Here is a 19,342-nt window from a genome sequence, read left to right as displayed (position 1 = left end):
CCTGCATCACACCCTATCAGAGGGCAGGGGAGGGCGCTTGGGGAGAGGGAGGAGGGGGGGGACAGCTGCTGCACCAGGGGCTTCTCTGTCTTGTCACACCCCGTCCCACTCCACTCCCCCGGACAGTGAGGAGTCAACACACACTTGGTTACTACTTGGATTGTTTGGTTGGTTGGTATGTAAGGACTGATTTGTGATCAGTTGAGATCTACTCTATCGTCTTGGGCCTTGTGAAGTAGATCAACCTGGATTAGCTGTGTTCTGTGACCAGTAACGACTGCTCTCAGATCAGTTTGGGGACTATTGGATTATTGACTGTTCTGTGCCTCATTGACTACAATGGAAGAGAGGACAGTAACAGGGGTTCAGCACTGCTAGAGTCTTCATTGCCACTGCTGGCCTTTTCAGGATCGATAGCACACGGTAGGTCTGTGCTGGCCTGGTTCCAGATCTGTTTGTGCTGTCTTGCCATCTCATGGTAATTGTCACAAGGGCCATAAGAGTTGGCAAGACAACACAAACTGATCTGGAACCATGCTAGGTCTGTGGACAGTTACTGTCTAACAGTGCTGCTATTCAGCTACTGTGTGCATCACTCACTGTCATGTGTGGTTGTTGTGAAGAGCTTTTTGGCCTGTTTTCCACTGACAATAGAAAGTATGTGTCAGCGAGATGCCATTGGCTGTCTGGCTGGAGACACCAATGGCATTTCTGGTTGCGTGCCGTTTCACTGGATAGGAACCTGGCAGGGGTTTAGAGAGGGACCAGGTTAGCTAAGTGTTAACTAGAGTCGAGGTGTGCTGAATGGAATGGCCACATGGGGGGTGTGGGTCGGTGGAGAAAGAGCTTTTGAGAGTGATTCTCATTGCGCATGTTCTCACACAGCTCTCCATCCCTGACCGTTTTCCTCGCACCACTACACACTGTCTACTATCATGCTAATATGGGAAAAGCACCCATGAATCAAGTAGGCTTGCAAAACTCACTCCGTGTTGAAGCTGCAATGAAACACCACTCAAACGAGGCTTCTTCAACAAGCTCTTAACCAGCACCTTTGAAACTAGTCAGACCAGCTGGTACTATGGACAGCAGCAGAGTGGCAGGTAGCCTAGTGGCTAAGAGCGTTGGGCTCGTAACTGAAAGGTCTCTGGTTCGAATCCCCAAGCCAACTAGGTGAAAGATCTTTCGATGTGCCTTTGAGCAAGGCACTTAATCATAATTGCTCCTGTAAGTTGCTCTGGATAAGCATCTGTCAAATGTCTCCATGTCTGTTTAAACCAGGGTTGTTTTCATTCGGCACCAAACGGTATAAAAAGTACTGAAACGGGAAGGGACTACCTGAGCTTGTCCAATAAGAAATTCTTAGCAAAAATGAACACGACCCAGGCCTGGCCTAACCTCTCGCTCTTTCTCTCCCCCCAGTGTAACCTCACCCCATGGCCCTGTCTGTGTCCCTACAGGGTAACCTGAGCCCAGAGTGCTTTGTCAAGTACCAGAGAGAGGTCGCCCTCTTTTCTATGACCGCAACAGAGCAGCACAACAACAACATGCTAATGTGTGCTGGTTAGGTTAGGCTGCAGTTCATGATGGACAGGACCAGTTCTATACAGACAGAGTTTATTGCTCTGTGTATTGATATCTAGAGGCTGTTTTTGGTTGTTCATGTTTTATGGTTGAATAAACAGTGATTGTTAAATGTAGATATTTTAGGGCAGAGTTTCTTGTGGAGCATACTGTGTGGGAGCAGGGCGGGGTCAAGCAGACCTCTTGAACCCTGCGCCGGCATGTTTACTTCATGGCTGTAAGGAGTGTTAGGGTTTTTTGCAGTGTTGTGCCATGAATGTAGGTCTATTAGAATTTTGAAGTGTGTGTGTGAACGTGCATTTCTCTGTGTTTGCGTGTCTGCCGTGCACGGCTGCATACGTGTGTGTGCGCGCGTGTGCGCGTGCCCGCTCGCCCATGTAAAGTTCCTCCTTCAGCCAGCCTGTTTATTTCTCCAGGGTCGACTCTCCTGTTGACAGAGTAGGACAGCAGGACGATGCTCTTCCCACCCGGAGTTCTCTCTCCTCTCCTCCTGGCTGTTCGTCCCTACCCGGAGCTTGGCCCGCTAACAAAGGGAACTCTGTGGATGGAAAAACAATTGAAGGGAGGGCGAAAAAAACACACCGCATTGTTAATCCGGTTAAAATCTTAACCCGAAAAAACAACAACAAAGCTTTTAGTTTGCATTCCTCACAGGCCGTTGCTGGCTGTGCTCGGGTGAGGCCAGGGCTCTGATCTCCAAGGGGAGTTGTTTTTCTACTGGTTTGGTTTCCCCTCCTTGTTTGATATTCCATGAATAGCATTTGTGTTCTGTTATGTCATCTTTTGTATCCAATTTCACTGTTCAATATTCAATACCTCTATCAAGTGTGCATTGATAGGCAGAGTCTATATTGCTCAACCTGAAGTGGAGTGATTAAGCACAATTAAAGCTGCAATCCGGGAATGAATCGTTCCAAAAAAATCAAGCTTAGCATAAGTGACTCAGCGAATCAGAGTTGGTGGCTCATCGCAATTAGCCACAGTTTGTTTTCATCGTGTGCTTTTTAGCCACTCTTATCCTTGAGTTAGCTTCTCCTAGTTCAGGGAGCAGGTTTCATTGAACAAGTTAACCACCTTTATAAATTTAAGCTACACAGTTTAGGTGGCAAGACATCTAGACGGGCCGGTCCTCATTTGTAAAAATAAAAGCATTAGAGAGCAGACTCCTGTTTAGGCATCTCACTTGGTTCTGTCTCGTTCCCTCCTCTGACTGACGTTCGGATGGTAGTGCCTGACGGTCACTGACACCCGGGGTTTATTCTTAGTGCCTTTGAGCAACTAAAACTAAACCATTCCACATTGTCAACCCTATCCATCCCACAGCCTTAAGTCTGCCATAGAAATAGAATGGGTTTCTATTTGGATCATTTTTCTATGCTATATCCCATTGTCTGGGCCTTGTGCCCTGTGTTTACACTCTATCTGCCTTGGAAGCTCTGTGGTTGTGTACCAAATGGAACCCTATTTCCCTATAGGCCCTGGTTAAAAGTTTGGCACTATATAGGGAGTAAGGTGCCATTTCGTACGAAACCTTGTGTCTCATAGACAAATCCTATTGTAAAATCCCAATTGCCTGTGGCCCTTTTTAGAGTGGTTGGTTGTGCTCTTCCGCGGTCGGGCTACTAGACCTAACCAGACCAAACTATGTCTGTCTGTAGTGACTGTTGGCTCTGGGTGTTCCCGACACAGTTCTGGCATGTCTGTCCTAGTGGGGCTCAGAGGAGAGAGATAGAGAGGCTGTAGAGGGATGGATTGGGTTATAAGAAGAGGGGGAGAGTGGGTGAATTTTGAACACAGGCCTGTCCTTGTGTGGCTTACAGGACCAGAGGAAAGAGCGATAGAGAGGGAGGGATAGCTAGAGGGAGAGTTAGAAAGAAGCACACAGAGAGGCCAGGGTGGAAAAACAAAGCCCCTGTCCAGCCTTTGGTCAGCCAGGAATGGAGCCGTATGAGCGAACAGAGTGACCTTTCTCTCTCGGTCCGTCTCTCTCTGTCCCTCTTTCTCTCTCTCTCTCGCTCTTCTCTCGTCCCCTGAGCCACTCTAGGACAAGGCCATGCCCAAAAATGTGGGTTGTTGTGAAGTCTTCAGGGGTTTGTTAAGCTTTTCAAGAGGGAGTGGGGGAGGTTTTAGGGGTGTACTGTGGAATGTTTAAGTAAGGGATGATATGTGAACAGGTCGTCAACATTAAAATGTCTCCCGTCTCTCTGCAGGCATGGAAGAAGCGGTGGTTTGTTCTCCGCAGCGGCCGTCTCTCGGGCGACCCAGACGTGCTGGAGTACTACAAGAATGATCACGCCAAGAAGCCCATCCGCGTGATCGACCTCAACCTGTGTGAACAGGTGAAACACAACTTATTACGGCTGATTAGGGCCCGGAGTTTGTTCATCTTGACCCTAGTTATGTAATACGTTTTTTGTCAGGTCACGTGATCGGGGAAAACTAACGGTCCTAGTAATGCTACAGTACCACTAGCTAAAAGGCAGTTATAACAGTAATGACATTGACTGTGGCTTATTGCTACTGTGGCTACAACGGATCTCGTTACCCCCATTGTTTGTTATGCTAATGCTAAGCCCTACTGTTATGTGGTTGGTAATGCTACAGCTACGTGCCTCCACAGGTGGACGCAGGGCTCACGTTTAACAAGAAGGACCTGGAGCACAGCTTCATCTTCGACATCAAGACCATCGACCGCGTCTTCTACCTGGTGGCCGACACGGAGGACGACATGAACAAGTGGGTCCGCTACATCTGTGACATCTGCGGCTTCAACCCCACGGACGACGGTAATGATGCGCCACACATCCCTGCGCAGGCACGCACACACGAGAGGAACTCTGAGATGTGTCTATACAGTGAGAGAAAGGCAGAAATGCAACAGAACAGTGATCTGCATGAGGAAACGGTAGACTTTCCCCACATGTATTATTCTCAGATAATGATCATATCCTGGTGTAGTGTAGGTTTGGACACTGTGTGCCAAGCGGCCTTTGTTTCCAGCACAGGCTTAATGAGGCCTAATGAGCCGTGTCTTCAGGTGGGTTCACGTTACCACATGTTTCCCTGTACTGTATAATTAAAGCATTGTGTCCCCCCCCCTCCCTAAGCTGAACCCCACTGCCACTTTCTCTCCTTCTCTACCTTTATTGTTCTCCCTTTCTCAGTTGCTCATTTGTTTTCTCTCGCTGTCTTTCTGTCAGTCCTATGTTCTCCCTCTCATTTGTTCTCTCACATTCGTAACTTCATTCGCACACACGCGCTTACTCAGGGAAAAGCGAGTGGGTGGGGCCCGCCAAACCAGAATTGTGGTTTATTTAGAGTTCCTCTGTCTACGTCCATTCCCACCGTCATCAGGGGGCCACATACAGTTGCCTCCGGACCTGAACTTCCCTCTCAGCTGACATGGGAGGTACTGTCGAGTTCAGGGCCTAAAATTACCTCTATTTTTTTTATATTGAAAAATATACCAGCCACTCAAAACGGATGAGCATCCTTTGTAATGTTTACTAAAACAATACATTTATTACTAGTAAGAAGTAATGTGGTAAATTTAAATCAATTTTTAACCAAACTATCACCGATGTTAACCTGTCCCTTTAAGAGCGGGGGTTACCGTGGAAACGCAAATCCAGTCTTCATGTTTGTGCCTGTGAGAGAGTCTGACTAGTAAGAGAGTGTCATGTCCTCTCTAGCTGTTGAAACCCAAACATAGAAAAACAACCTAGCTTGTGAACAAAACAATGTAAATAGCCAAAAAACACAAGGACAAGGTCTCACATCAGTAGACTGACATTTTTCTGTAAATTAGACTGTTTATGCCTGTGCGTAGCGCTTCTAAAAATGAATCTTTCACTCTTCAGGTGCGCACAGCCTCCAGCCCAGGCAGTGTTACAGCAGAGGTTGTATAGGCTATATATGATTCGTAGTTCTTTGACTTTGTGCGATTCATTTACTAGCTAGGAAACAAAACCAATGCCAAAATCTACCTGCATTTTGCAGCTGGTGCATGTTAATTTTAGGCCGTGGTTGAGTTGCAGAAATGGACCCTATAATCTAAACTCACTATTGTAATGCATGTGGGTTTAATCAGAATGTTAGAGGCCCTAGTTGAGGAGAAATGACCTGGACTATGATATCAGCAGTACCCACTACATCTATGACAACGGGGCGACCATGTATCCAACAAGGTCAGCTTCACTCCTTCCTCAGTGTTGTGGCTGTATCCTACCCTCCCTGCTCTAGTGTAACTTCAACCACAACGTATCTATGGGGCCATTTTGGAATGTTGAGTTTATTATGGTTTCAAGCAGCAAGTTTGTCTTAATACCCATGCAGATTTCTGTGGTCGAGCGGTGTGGCTCTCATGTTGCCTTGGCTACTGCTCTCTGTGCCTCGCGAAGTCTCGCTCGCTGATCATACAGCACAAACAAAGAGGGGACAGTTCAGCCCACTCCCGCGCCCAGGCGAAGGTGCACCGTGGCAGGGGAAATGTCAGCGAGTGGAGGAGGCTGGAGCAGCAGGGCTGGAGCCCAGAGGTGTGGGAGGGGGAGATTAAGGAGGAAAGGGATTTTCCTGCTGCCTGGGTGAATCAGCACATAAGACAGGCAAACAAGGGGATGGAGAGAGTGAGTGATAGTGTATAAAGCAGTATAGTAGTGAGAGTAGGAGGGGAGAGAACTGAAGAGGGGAATAGGGAGAAGAGGCTGAGAGATGAAGGGATGCAATGTATAGGGAGTGATTGAGGGCGAGAAGGAGAGTGCACAGGATAGAGCAGGAGAATAGTGACTGATTGGGGCGCGATTGAGCGAGAGGGTGTACAAGAGAGAACAGTGGAGGAGAGGAAGAGCGGGATGGGACGAGAGGGAGAGAGTAAAGATTCAGAGAGCAGCTGTCATCTCAGGGTGCGCATCCTTGAGCTTGAGCACTTAGGGAGCCACTCAAAGACTGTGTGCGTACACTGAGAAGTGTAGGTGGGGAGTAATACAGGCAGAGAATATGTTATGAATAGAGCCCAACCAAGCACAGTCGTCTCCACACAGACCTTGAGGAAATGCTGTCTGGCCATGGTTGGGATTCGAAAGGCAAAACATAGATTTGGATAAAAATATAGCTGAGTATTAATGGTGTGAATAACATTGGCAGATACAACAGCTGTAGGAAGAAAGGAAGCATTTGGGTTTGTTATATTTTCCTCAGTAGATCCCATCAAACTGTAATGTACATGTAATGCTACATTTTTAATTTCATGGTTGTACTTCTCATGCGTAATCATTGATTGTGAAGACTTGACAGTCTAGTGAAAGTCGGTGTTTGCGTGGTTCACATACGTGTGTGTGTGTGTGAATGCGCATGCATGCCTGTGTACGTACAATGTGTCCTTCAAGTCTGACTCATCGCCTGTTTTGTACTGATGTATCTTGCGGTATCTCAGTCATGTGTTCGGTATACAATTCCCACTACTCTGTAGTGCTTTTATAGAACATTATACTGTTTTCTGTACACAAACAACTCAGAAATCTAACCATACAAACACCATAATATCACAACAGAACATGTACGTTTCGGAAATAACTGTTGTGCATGGCAGCATTCTCAACATTCTAACTCCGGTGTACAATGCACAGATGTTCTGACGGTCTCCCCTCTTCTCCCTCCCTCCCCCCTCTTTTTTCCCCACAGAAGCTGCAAAGGCTGCCCACCAAGCGGCCAGCGGTGGCTCTGTGGTGGACACGCCCCCTCACCCTGGCCTGGGGGGTCCTCCGGCCATGCTGACCAACGTGCCCCCTCCCTACCAGCCGGTCAGCGTGCGCCACCTGGACTCGGAGTCCAGCCTGGACGAACCCCAGGACTACCTGTGGCTGGTCAACTGTGAGAGCAAGAAGCCAGAGCCAAACAGGTGGGTGTGGGGTCCATGATGTGACACGGCAGCGCTGCCATCAGTACAGAGTGGAGAGGTGTTGTGACATTTCCCTCTGTGTTTCTCTGACATCTCATCTCCATCTGTCTCCAGTTAGAATGTACTTTAGGTTTGTCACTCTCGTTTATTTTATTTTATATGAAGTATGGTGTCTTTAGCCTCACCCCGCACTGCTCCCCCCGCCCTCTTGCTCGACCCCTCCCCCGCCCTCTTGCTCGACCCCCTCCCCCGCCCTCTTGCTCGACCCCCTCCCCCGCCCTCTTGCTCGACCCCCTCCCCCGCCCTCTTGCTCGGCCCCCTCCCCCGCCCTCTTGCTCGACCCCCTCCCCCGCCCTCTTGCTCGACCCCCTCCCCCCCGCCCTCTTGCTCGACCCCCCCCCCCGCCCTCTTGCTCGACCCCCTCCCCCGCCCTCTTGCTCGACCCCCTCCCCCCGCCCTCTTGCTCGACCCCCTCCCCCGCCCTCTTGCTCGACCCCCCTCCCCCCGCCCTCTTGCTCGACCCCCCCTCCCCCGCCCTCTTGCTCGACCCCCCCTCCCCCGCCCTCTTGCTCGACCCCTCCCCGCCCTCTTGCTCTCCCCCCCCCCCCCCCGCCCTCTTGCTCGAACCCCCCTCCCCCGCCCTCTCTCGCTCGACCCCCCCCCCCCCGCCCTCTCTCGCTCGACCCCCCCCCTCCCCGCCCTCTCTCGCTCTCCCACTCCGCCGCCCTCTCTCGCTCTCCTCCCCCCGCCCTCTCTCGCTCTCCTCCCCGCCCTCTCTCGCGCTCCTCCCCGCGCTCTCCTCTCGTGCTTTAGTAGGTTGTGTGCTTTAGTAGGTCTCTTGTATTGTCTCTATATGTTGTCCATATTTCAGTGCCTCTTCTCTCTTGTTGATGTGGTTCTCCTCCTCCTCTCTGTGTGTGGTGGTGTAGCTCTGTGACTCCTCTCCCCCAGGAGTACCTCCTCCTGGAGGAGTGTGAGAGCAAAGGGGCTCCTTCTCCTCCCCAGGTTAATCAGTGAGTCTGGAGCAGCCTGTCTAGTGTGGAGTGACACACACATGCATGCATACACACAGGTTCATAAACATGCACATATACATGTAGACACACACATACACACACACACTGTAAATACACACAAAACTAACCCAGCACTTACCTCTGGGATTGATGTGTTTGAGAAGTGATCATGAATCCAAAATGCAGCACCTGGCTGTTCTCACAGGGAAGTGAGGAATGATCTAGAATAGCTTAATATGTAAATAGACCTTTGGCAATGCAGTGTTTGATCCTGCATGTTTTGAAACGATCCACAGGATGAAACATGGATCATTATACTGAAGCTACAACTCAATAAGATCTGTTCAACAACATATCCAGTGGGCCTCAATAGGAGTTATTGGTGGTTCTGTTGCTGTAACCCATATCACTAATCTATGTTGAAGTGTGTGTGGAATGTTCACACGCCATTCAGCCTTCTGATGTTTATATATCTGTGCCGTCGCCATAGAGCCCACGCCGAGTGTTCCAAGTCAACCTCGTCAGAGACGGACCTAAACGACAACGTCCCCGCCCACCGCACGCCAACCTCCACTAGCTCCTCCTCTAAGCACGCCAACGGCTTCTTCTCCTCTGTCCTGCCCCCTCACCCCTCCTCCGCCTCCTCCATCTATGACTCTCCGCCTTCCCGCGGAGGCGACCTCTCCTCCAGCCTCTACCACCTCCCCCGTTCCTACTCCCAGGACACTGTGCTCCTTCCCAAGTCGGCCTCCGCCTCCTCGCCCCCCGTCCCGGTCGACGGCGACGCCCCGGAGCTCTATGTCTTCAACACGCCCTCGCGGAAGCCCTCCATGGAGACTCAGATGAGGAACCTGTCGGTGAGCTATGACATTCCTCCCACACCAGGCAGTAACTGTACCTATCAGGTGCCTCGAGGTCCAGCGAGTGGTGGGTCTGAGGGTGGGGATGGGATGCCTCCGCCCCGGCCCCCCAAACCTTCCCTCAGCTCCCTGACCCCGGGGCACCCGCCGCCCCCCGCGGAGCGCTCGCCCACGGACACGTACTGCGTGCCGCGCTCCATGTCGGAGACTGACGGGAACTACTGTGTGCCCACCAGCGCGGGGAACAAGGCCCTGAGGAGCAACACCATCGGCACTATGGACTCATCACGCCTCAGGAAAGGTATGGCTCATTGATTGATCTTGATTCATTGTTCCTGATTTATTAGTCCTGTCAAATAGATGAGAAATATATGTAATTGATCACAAGCATTCCATTTCACTCTCACTTTTTGCTAAGTGACAGGGTACCACATCCTTTCACTAATCATGAGGCTAAGTGATATATGTGTGCATCATTATAAAGGCTAAATACGCTAGCTAGCAACGACAGGATGTTCATAACGACACATGGCTGGTGTGTGCTGTTGTCAGCCAACACTATCATCTGCAGCGCAAAGCAAGTGTCTAATCCTCCAGGATAATTATCTTGACGCGACAGATGTGTTTTTGAATGGATAATTACAAATACTTTTTCACAGCTGAAGACTGCCTTGCCTCCAAGGACATCTGGTGTAGCAGTATTAGTGGTGTTCGGTTACCATGCAGACAGACAACACATACTTCAGAGTTTAGGAGAAAACAGTTTGGTGCCTCAGTCCCAACCTCTATGTACAGTCGATGCTCCCAACCCATTTTCTCGACTAGCAATAGAGAAACACTGAGGCCCTCTCCTCATCACCCCCTCTGGTGGTGGCCTCTGGTAATCCCCCCCCAAAAAAAATATAATAATATTTTACTTGCATTACATTACATTACATTTAAGGCATTTGGCAGACGCTCTTATCCAGAGCGACTTACAAATTGGTAAGTCTGGTAAGTCTACAACTCTTGATTGCCTACTTGTTGAAGGGCAATCATTTACACAACTAAAAAAGCATCAGAGGTTAAAGTTCAAGATAAAACATTATGCCCAGCTACATCCGGTCCAAGTCTGTTCCTATCATTTAACATGAAACGGGTCTGTTAAACTAACACAAAGACATTTTGCAAATGTCCCGGGATTCCCCGTTTGTCTAGTCCGTTGTGTACCAGAGTAGGCTTTGCTTGCCTTGGCTTTAGAGTCTGGCGACCTTCCAAGTCGTATCATCCTGTTTGTCTGAAATCCATTAGTGTGAAGTTACACATGATGACCAGAGCAAGAACGGCAACTATAGTCCAGCTGCCTTAGTGCCGAGATGACAGACTTCCCTGTTCAACACTTACTGTGGTTCCAATGCTGCATTTATATTCCCTTTTTATTTAGTATTTAACTCCATTTTGATTCATACTGCTGTAAGCCCTACCTAGACTACTATACTGTTGGTTATGTTGTGTTTACACTGGTTTTAAATGTTCTGTCATGTTTGTTGCAGATTTGGGCTCCCAGGACTGTTACGATATCCCTCGGACGTTTCCCTCTGACAAGAGCTGCTCGTTTGACTTCAACGAAAGCTTCAACAGCTACTTGGTCAGTCTTTACACGACATGCTCCTGAATCAGTTTAAAACGATCAACATAAAAGACCTCTCACATTGATACTGATCCTTCCAAGTATTGGACTGTTATGACTATGGAGTTTTGAAGTGTACTAAGGTGCAGATTAAGATAAGGGAAGATTGTATGCTCTTACTACTTTTCGTGTGTGTGTGTGTGTGTGTGTGTGTGTGTGTGTGTGTTCTTTTTGTCTATGCCCTCATGTAGCCTGCCTCCCTCTCTGCCCCCCCTCCCCTCCAGAAAAACAAAGGCATGATGCCAGTGGGCAGCCAGTCCATGGAGGAAGTTGACCAGAACTACGTACCCATGAGCGCCAACTCCCCGTCCCACCACCGCTCAGGCAGCCTGTCGGGCTGTGAACCCATCATGGAACCCAACTATGTCCCCATGACCCCGGGCCCGGGCACCTTAGAGTTCTCCCTGGGCAAGCAGGTTCCCCCGCCGGCCCACATGGGGTTTCGCTCAAGCCCCAATACCCCACCCCGCAGGCCCATGCTCATCAGCGATTGTCAGCCCCCGCCCGTGGACCGCAACCTCAAACCGGACCGCAAAGGTGAGGGGGGCAGGGAGGATGGGTGGATGGCTGGGGGGTGAAGGGGTGTGGCTGTGAATGGGAATGGGGGTGAAGGGGTGTGTCTTTGAATGAGAGAGAATCTTGGTACGTTTGTCTTTATCTGCTGTTGCATCGATGTTTTCACAACTGCTCGTCTCTCCACATCCTGGCATTCAACTCTAACTCACGCACATTTACATGTGCTGGCTCATGGTTATGAAAGGCAGATTACCATTGCATTATGTAGAATTATAAACTGGGTGGTTCGAGCCCTGAATACTGATTGGCTAAAAGCTGTGGTATATCAGACCGTATACTACGATTAAGGACTGTATCCAGGCACTCTGCATTGCGTCGTACTTAAGAACAGCCCTTAAGTGCCCCAGAGGTGCCTTATTGCTTAAGTACAACTCTTCAGAATGTGTCATTATACAATTCCTGTATGGCATCAGACAGGAGTGCAGCTTGTTGAGGCTCACCCTTTGCTCCTCTCCTCAATGTACGCAGTGTTCTAGACAAAGCCTCCTCCACCCTCCTCTCAGCCTTCTCTTTTAGTTTAGCCCACTAGCCTATCCTCTCCCTCTCACCTCCTCCACCCTCCTCTCAGCCTTCTCTTTTAGTTTAGCCCACTAGCCTATCCTCTCCCTCTCACCTCTTCCACCCTCCTCTCAGCCTTCTCTTTTAGTTTAGCCCACTAGCCTATCCTCTCCCTCTCACCTCCTCCATCCACCCTCTCAGCCTTCTCTTTTAGTTTAGCCCACTAGCCTATCCTCTCCCTCTCACCTCCTCCACCCTCCTCTCAGCCTTCTCTTTTAGTTTAGCCCACTAGCCTATCCTCTCCCTCTCACCTCCTCCACCCTCCTCTGACTTCTCTTTTAGTTTAGCCCACTAGCCTATCCTCTCCCTCTCACCTCCTCCACCCTCCTCTCAGCCTTCTCTTTTAGTTTAGCCCACTAGCCTGTCCTCTCCCTCTCACCTCCTCCACCCTCCTCTCAGCCTTCTCTTTTAGTTTAGCCCACTAGCCTATCCTCTCCCTCTCACCCCCTCCACCCTCCTCTCAGCCTTCTCTTTTAGTTTAGCCCACTAGCCTGTCCTCTCCCTCTCACCTCCTCTACCCTCCTCTCAGCCTTCTATTTTAGTTTAGCACACTAGCCTGTCCTCTCCCTCTCACCTCCTCCACCCTCCTCTGACTTCTCTTTTAGTTTAGCCCACTAGCCTATCCTCTCCCTCTCACCTCCTTCACCCTCCTCTGACTTCTCTTTTAGTTTAGCCCACTAGCCTATCCTCTCCCTCTCACCTCCTCCACCCTCCTCTCAGCCTTCTCTTTTAGTTTAGCCCACTAGCCTGTCCTCTCCCTCTCACCTCCTCCACCCTCCTCTCACTCTTTTAGTTTAGCCCACTAGCCATCCTCTCCTCTCAGCCTTCTCTTTTAGTTTAGCCCACTAGCCTATCCTCTGACCCTCTCACCTCCTCCACCCTCCTCTCAGCCTTCTCTTTTAGTTTAGCCCACTAGCCTATCCTCTCCCTCTCACCTCCTCCACCCTCCTCTCAGCCTTCTCTTTTAGTTTAGCCCACTAGCCTGTCCTCTCCCTCTCACCTCCTCCACCCTCCTCTCAGCCTTCTCTTTTAGTTTAGCCCACTAGCCTGTCCTCTCCCTCTCACCTCCTCCACCCTCCTCTCAGCCTTCTCTTTTAGTTTAGCCCACTAGCTATCCTCTCCCGCTCACCTCCTCCACCCTCCTCTCAGCCTTCTCTTTTAGTTTAGCCCACTAGGCTATCCTCTCCCTCTCACCTCCTCCACCCTCCTCTCAGCCTTCTCTTTTAGTTTAGCCCACTAGCCTATCCTCTCCCTCTCACCTCCTCCACCCTCCTCTCAGCCTTCTCTTTTAGTTTAGCCCACTAGCCTATCCTCTCCCTCTCACCTCCTCCACCCTCCTCTCAGCCTTCTCTTTTAGTTTAGCCCACTAGCCTATCCTCTCCCTCTCACCTCCTCCACCCTCCTCTCAGCCTTCTCTTTTAGTTTAGCCCACTAGCCTATCCTCTCCCTCTCACCTCCTCCACCCTCCTCTCAGCCTTCTCTTTTAGTTTAGCCCACTAGCCTATCCTCTCCCTCTCACCTCCTCCACCCTCCTCTCAGCCTTCTCTTTTAGTTTAGCCCACTAGCCTATCCTCTCCCTCTCACCCTTCCACCCTCCTCTCAGCCTTCTCTTTTAGTTTAGCCCACTAGCCTATCCTCTCCCTCTCACCTCCTCCACCCTCCTCTCAGCCTTCTCTTTTAGTTTAGCCCACTAGCCTATCCTCTCCCTCTCACCTCCTCCACCCTCCTCTCAGCCTTCTCTTTTAGTTTAGCCCACTAGCCTATCCTCTCCCTCTCACCTCCTCCACCCTCCTCTCAGCCTTCTCTTTTAGTTTAGCCCACTAGCCTGTCCTCTCCCTCTCACCTCCTCCACCCTCCTCTCAGCCTTCTCTTTTAGTTTAGCCCACTAGCCTATCCTCTCCCTCTCACCTCTTCCACCCTCCTCTCAGCCTTCTCTTTTAGTTTAGCCCACTAGCCTATCCTCTCCCTCTCACCTCCTCCACCCTCCTCTCAGCCTTCTCTTTTAGTTTAGCCCACTAGCCTATCCTCTCCCTCTCACCTCCTCCACCCTCCTCTCAGCCTTCTCTTTTAGTTTAGCCCACTAGCCTATCCTCTCCCTCTCACCTCCTCCACCCTCCTCTCAGCCTTCTCTTTTAGTTTAGCCCACTAGCCTATCCTCTCCCTCTCACCTCCTCCACCCTCCTCTCAGCCTTCTCTTTTAGTTTAGCCCACTAGCCTATCCTCTCCCTCTCACCTCCTCCACCCTCCTCTCAGCCTTCTCTTTTAGTTTAGCCCACTAGCCTATCCTCTCCCTCCACCTCCTCCTCTCAGCCTTCTCTTTTAGTTTAGCCCACTAGCCTATCCTCTCCCTCTCACCTCCTCCACCCTCCTCTCAGCCTTCTCTTTTAGTTTAGCCCACTAGCCTATCCTCTCCCTCTCACCTCCTCCACCCTCCTCTCAGCCTTCTCTTTTAGTTTAGCCCACTAGCCTATCCTCTCCCTCTCACCTCCTCCACCCTCCTCTCAGCCTTCTCTTTTAGTTTAGCCCACTAGCCTATCCTCTCCCTCTCACCTCCTCCACCCTCCTCTCAGCCTTCTCTTTTAGTTTAGCCCACTAGCCTATCCTCTCCCTCTCACCTCCTCCACCCTCCTCTCAGCCTTCTCTTTTAGTTTAGCCCACTAGCCTATCCTCTCCCGCTCACCTCCTCCACCCTCCTCTCAGCCTTCTCTTTTAGTTTAGCCCACTAGCCTATCCTCTCCCACCCTCCTCTCACCTCCTCCACTCCTCCTCTCAGCCTTCTCTTTTAGTTTAGCCCACTAGCCTATCCTCTCCCTCTCACCTCCTCCACCCTCCTCTCAGCCTTCTCTTTTAGTTTAGCCCACTAGCCTATCCTCTCCCTCTCACCTCCTCCACCCTCCTCTCAGCCTTCTCTTTTAGTTTAGCCCACTAGCCTATCCTCTCCCTCTCACCTCCTCCACCCTCCTCTCAGCCTTCTCTTTTAGTTTAGCCCACTAGCCTATCCTCTCCCTCTCACCTCCTCCACCCTCCTCTCAGCCTTCTCTTTTAGTTTAGCCCACTAGCCTATCCTCTCCCTCTCACCTCCTCCACCCTCCTCTCAGCCTTCTCTTTTAGTTTAGCCCACTAGCCTATCCTCTCCCTCTCACCTCCTCCACCCTCCTCTCAGCCTTCTCTTTTAGTTTAGCCCACTAGCCTGTCCTCTCCCTCTCACCTCCTCCACCCTCCTCTCAGCCTTCTCTTTTAGTTTAGCCCACTAGCCTATCCTCTCCCTCTCACCTCCTTTTAGTTTCCACCCTCACCTCTCAGCCTTCTTCTTTTAGTTTAGCCCACTAGCCTCTCCTCCTCCACCCTCCTCTCAGCCTTCTCTTTTAGTTTAGCCCCTCCATCCTCTCCCTCTCAGCCTTCTCTTTTAGTTTAGCCCACTAGCCTATCCTCTCCCTCTCACCTCCTCCACCCTCCTCTCAGCCTTCTCTTTTAGTTTAGCCCACTAGCCTATCCTCTCCCTCTCACCTCCTCCACCCTCCTCTCAGCCTTCTCTTTTAGTTTAGCCCACTAGCCTATCCTCTCCCTCTCACCTCCTCCACCCTCCTCTCAGCCTTCTCTTTTAGTTTAGCCCACTAGCCTGTCCTCTCCCTCTCACCTCCTCCACCCTCCTCTCAGCCTTCTCTTTTAGTTTAGCCCACTAGCCTATCCTCTCCCTCTCACCTCCTCCGACTTCTCTTTTAGTTTAGCCCACTAGCCTATCCTCTCCCTCTCACCTCCTCCACCCTCCTCTCAGCCTTCTCTTTTAGTTTAGCCCACTAGCCTATCCTCTCCCTCTCACCTCCTCCACCCTCCTCTCAGCCTTCTCTTTTAGTTTAGCCCACTAGCCTATCCTCTCCCTCTCACCTCCTCCACCCTCCTCTCAGCCCTCTCAGCCTTCTCTTTTAGTTTAGCCCACTAGCCTATCCTCTCCCTCTCACCTCCTCCACCCTCCTCTCAGCCTTCTCTTTTAGTTTAGCCCACTAGCCTATCCTCTCCCTCTCACCTCCTCCACCCTCCTCTCAGCCTTCTCTTTTAGTTTAGCCCACTAGCCTATCCTCTCCCTCTCCCTCTCACCTCCTCCACCCTCCTCTCAGCCTTCTCTTTTAGTTTAGCCCACTAGCCTATCCTCTCCCTCTCACCTCCTCCACCCTCCTCTCAGCCTTCTCTTTTAGTTTAGCCCACTAGCCTATCCTCTCCCTCTCACCTCCTCCACCCTCCTCTCAGCCTTCTCTTTTAGTTTAGCCCACTAGCCTATCCTCTCCCTCTCACCTCCTCCACCCTCCTCTCAGCCTTCTCTTTTAGTTTAGCCCACTAGCCTATCCTCTCCCGCTCACCTCCTCCACCCTCCTCTCAGCCTTCTCTTTTAGTTTAGCCCACTAGCCTATCCTCTCCCGCTCACCTCCTCCACCCTCCTCTCAGCCTTCTCTTTTAGTTTAGCCCACTAGCCTATCCTCTCCCTCTCACCTCCTCCACCCTCCTCTCAGCCTTCTCTTTTAGTTTAGCCCACTAGCCTATCCTCTCCCTCTCACCTCCTCCACCCTCCTCTCAGCCTTCTCTTTTAGTTTAGCCCACTAGCCTGTCCTCTCCCTCTCACCTCCTCCACCCTCCTCTCAGCCTTCTCTTTTAGTTTAGCCCACTAGCCTATCCCTCTCCCTCTTCACCTCCTCCACCCTCCTCTCAGCCTTCTTCTCTTTTAGTTTAGCCCACTAGCCTATCCTCTCCCTCTCACCTCCTCCACCCTCCTCTCAGCCTTCTCTTTTAGTTTAGCCCACTAGCCTCCTCTCCCTCTCACCTCCTCCACCCTCCTCTCAGCCTTCTCTTTTAGTTTAGCCCACTAGCCTATCCTCTCACCTCCTCCACCCTCCTCTCAGCCTTCTCTTTTAGTTTAGCCCACTAGCCTGTCCTCTCCCTCTCACCTCCTCCACCCTCCTCTCAGCCTTCTCTTTTAGTTTAGCCCACTAGCCTATCCTCTCCCTCTCACCTCTTCCACCCTCCTCTCAGCCTTCTCTTTTAGTTTAGCCCACTAGCCTGTCCTCTCCCTCTCACCTCTTCCACCCTCCTCTCAGCCTTCTCTTTTAGTTTAGCCCACTAGCCTATCCTCTCCCGCTCACCTCCTCCACCCTCCTCTCAGCCTTCTCTTTTAGTTTAGCCCACTAGCCTATCCTCTCCCGCTCACCTCCTCCACCCTCCTCTCAGCCTTCTCTTTTAGTTTAGCCCACTAGCCTATCCTCTCCCTCTCACCTCCTCCACCCTCCTCTCAGCCTTCTCTTTTAGTTTAGCCCACTAGCCTATCCTCTCCCTCTCACCTCCTCCACCCTCCTCTCAGCCTTCTCTTTTAGTTTAGCCCACTAGCCTATCCTCTCCCTCTCACCTCCTCTACCCTCCTCTCAGCCTTCTCTTTTAGTTTAGCCCACTAGCCTGTCCTCTCCCTCTCACCTCCTCCACCCTCCTCTCAGCCTTCTCTTTTAGTTTAGCCCACTAGCCTATCCTCTCCCTCTCACCTCTTCCACCCTCCTCTCAGCCTTCTCTTTTAGCTTAGCCCACTAGCCTATCCTCCTCCTCTCACCTCCTCCACCCTCCTCTCAGCCTTCTCTTTTAGCTTAGCCTGCTCTCCTCATTTTCAATCCCCCTCACCCCATTCAAAGAGACCTTTGTCCCTGAGTTCAGGGGGCCCTCTCCGGGGCTTTGGGGGGGGTGACCGGCCTGGGCCACCATCACCATGGAGCGCCCAGAGCGGTCACCTCTATCCCCATTGTTGTGCCCCCCCCTCTGAAAGAGCCTCTTTGATGAAGCAACAACCCCCTCCTGACCCACCAGGGGACATTTCAATCTAGAGCAGGAAGGATTTGAATATCCCACAGGCAGACCCAAAGCAGAGGTCATTACCAGTCACTGTCAATGGTAGAGAAGAAAGGGGGAATATGTTAGGAATCCTGAAGTCAGTCCCTCTCTGTTCACGGCTTAGAGCTTTAACTCTCAGGTCACTGACTCTTGGTTATGTTCATTCCCGTGTCTTCCATGGTGTCATCATGGGGTGCTGGATGTGAGTGGTTCGGTGCAAGAACATGTTAGACTGGAATGTTACTGTAGTCAGGGGCTCCTTTTTACGGCGACAGGGATCGGCAAACAGCTACTTGAGTTTTTCATAACCATGGGCCATCACCGTGAACTTCCATCTCAATGCAATCTCTGTCCTCACCTAACCACCACTGCTATCCACCTGCTGAGTTTGGGACCTCTGTTGTCCAGCCTGTGTGTTCTTGTAGGGTTGTTGTGTTCTGTTGGGTTAATCTCTCGAGCCTTCCCTCTGGCTCGCCGGCTCTGGTACAAATCCCAAATCAAATCCACCGCTAGACCCTATGCACTTGGTGGAAGTTTGACCATATTGCTTTAACAAATCAATTCCTCTCAGATCTCCACAATTGAATAGGGTCCAGGGGTCCATTTGGGATTGGGCCTCGCTTGCTTGGTTTGGTTCTGTAGGCGAGGTCTTGTGAGGCTGAAGCATCTGTGGTCGATGCCAACAAGTAGCATCATTCACTTTCCTTATGGCTCTGTTCTAAATGTCTGCCATGGTTTTATCTGGAGTGCGCTGTGTTCTCTGGCTGTAGTGAGGGTTATACATGCAGTTATAACGTCGGTCTGCTGGTGTACAGATAAATGTGCACTTTTATTGTCTGCTGTTGTGGATGTGTTGTTGCACTCAAAATGATCTTCCACACTCATACTGGTGCATGTTGTTGTCCTGTCAAGTCTGAGGCCAGCCATGTTACAGGGTTCTGACTAGAGGGAGTACAGCTACGACCGGAAGTTCGTTTTTCATAGCTGGTTAGGAGAATTGACCCAGCAGGTTAGGAGACATAGGTTAAGGTTAGGAAAATGTTCTCCTAACCTGCAATGAAAAGTCACTTCCGGTCATAGCTGGACTCAAGTCACAACCATGTTGCGTGGAGTGAGGTGCATGATGGGAAATGTTAGCGGCCGCTGTTGCCATGGCGATGGTCCTGTCTACTGCTATACACACCAATAGGAACGAAGCAATGGCAGGGTGGAAGTAGTGAGTTGTCTCTCAACAGTCTGTTGATCTGTCGGCTTTGCATGGCAGGGTTTTATTAAAATAGGGGTTACAATGATGTCATCGTTTTATCAATGATGGTAATGT

The 19,342-nt window shown here is 50.8% G+C and overlaps 1 protein-coding gene across 7 annotated transcripts in view; it reads left to right on the top strand.

Annotated features, from left to right (window-relative positions):
* Window positions 1-19,342, top strand: part of LOC135507561 (GRB2-associated-binding protein 1-like) — a 73,712-nt gene that overhangs the window by 46,749 nt on the left and 7,621 nt on the right. For 5 of the 7 annotated variants that reach the window (XM_064927075.1, XM_064927078.1, XM_064927076.1 and 2 more), the window contains exons 3-8: window positions 3,795-3,923; window positions 4,205-4,370; window positions 7,264-7,480; window positions 8,987-9,657; window positions 10,889-10,983; window positions 11,217-11,562. In XM_064927075.1, the coding sequence (XP_064783147.1) occupies window positions 3,795-3,923; window positions 4,205-4,370; window positions 7,264-7,480; window positions 8,987-9,657; window positions 10,889-10,983; window positions 11,217-11,562 (1,624 nt within the window). The remainder of the gene's footprint in view (window positions 1-3,794; window positions 3,924-4,204; window positions 4,371-7,263; window positions 7,481-8,986; window positions 9,658-10,888; window positions 10,984-11,216; window positions 11,563-19,342) is intronic. The other 2 variants (XM_064927079.1, XM_064927077.1) reach the window with 1 other exon arrangement.

Source organism: Oncorhynchus masou, chromosome 21 (genome assembly GCF_036934945.1).
Source record: "Oncorhynchus masou masou isolate Uvic2021 chromosome 21, UVic_Omas_1.1, whole genome shotgun sequence".
In the NCBI taxonomy this organism is placed as follows: domain Eukaryota; kingdom Metazoa; phylum Chordata; class Actinopteri; order Salmoniformes; family Salmonidae; genus Oncorhynchus; species Oncorhynchus masou.
This window is presented reverse-complemented; position numbering and strand designations above follow the sequence as displayed.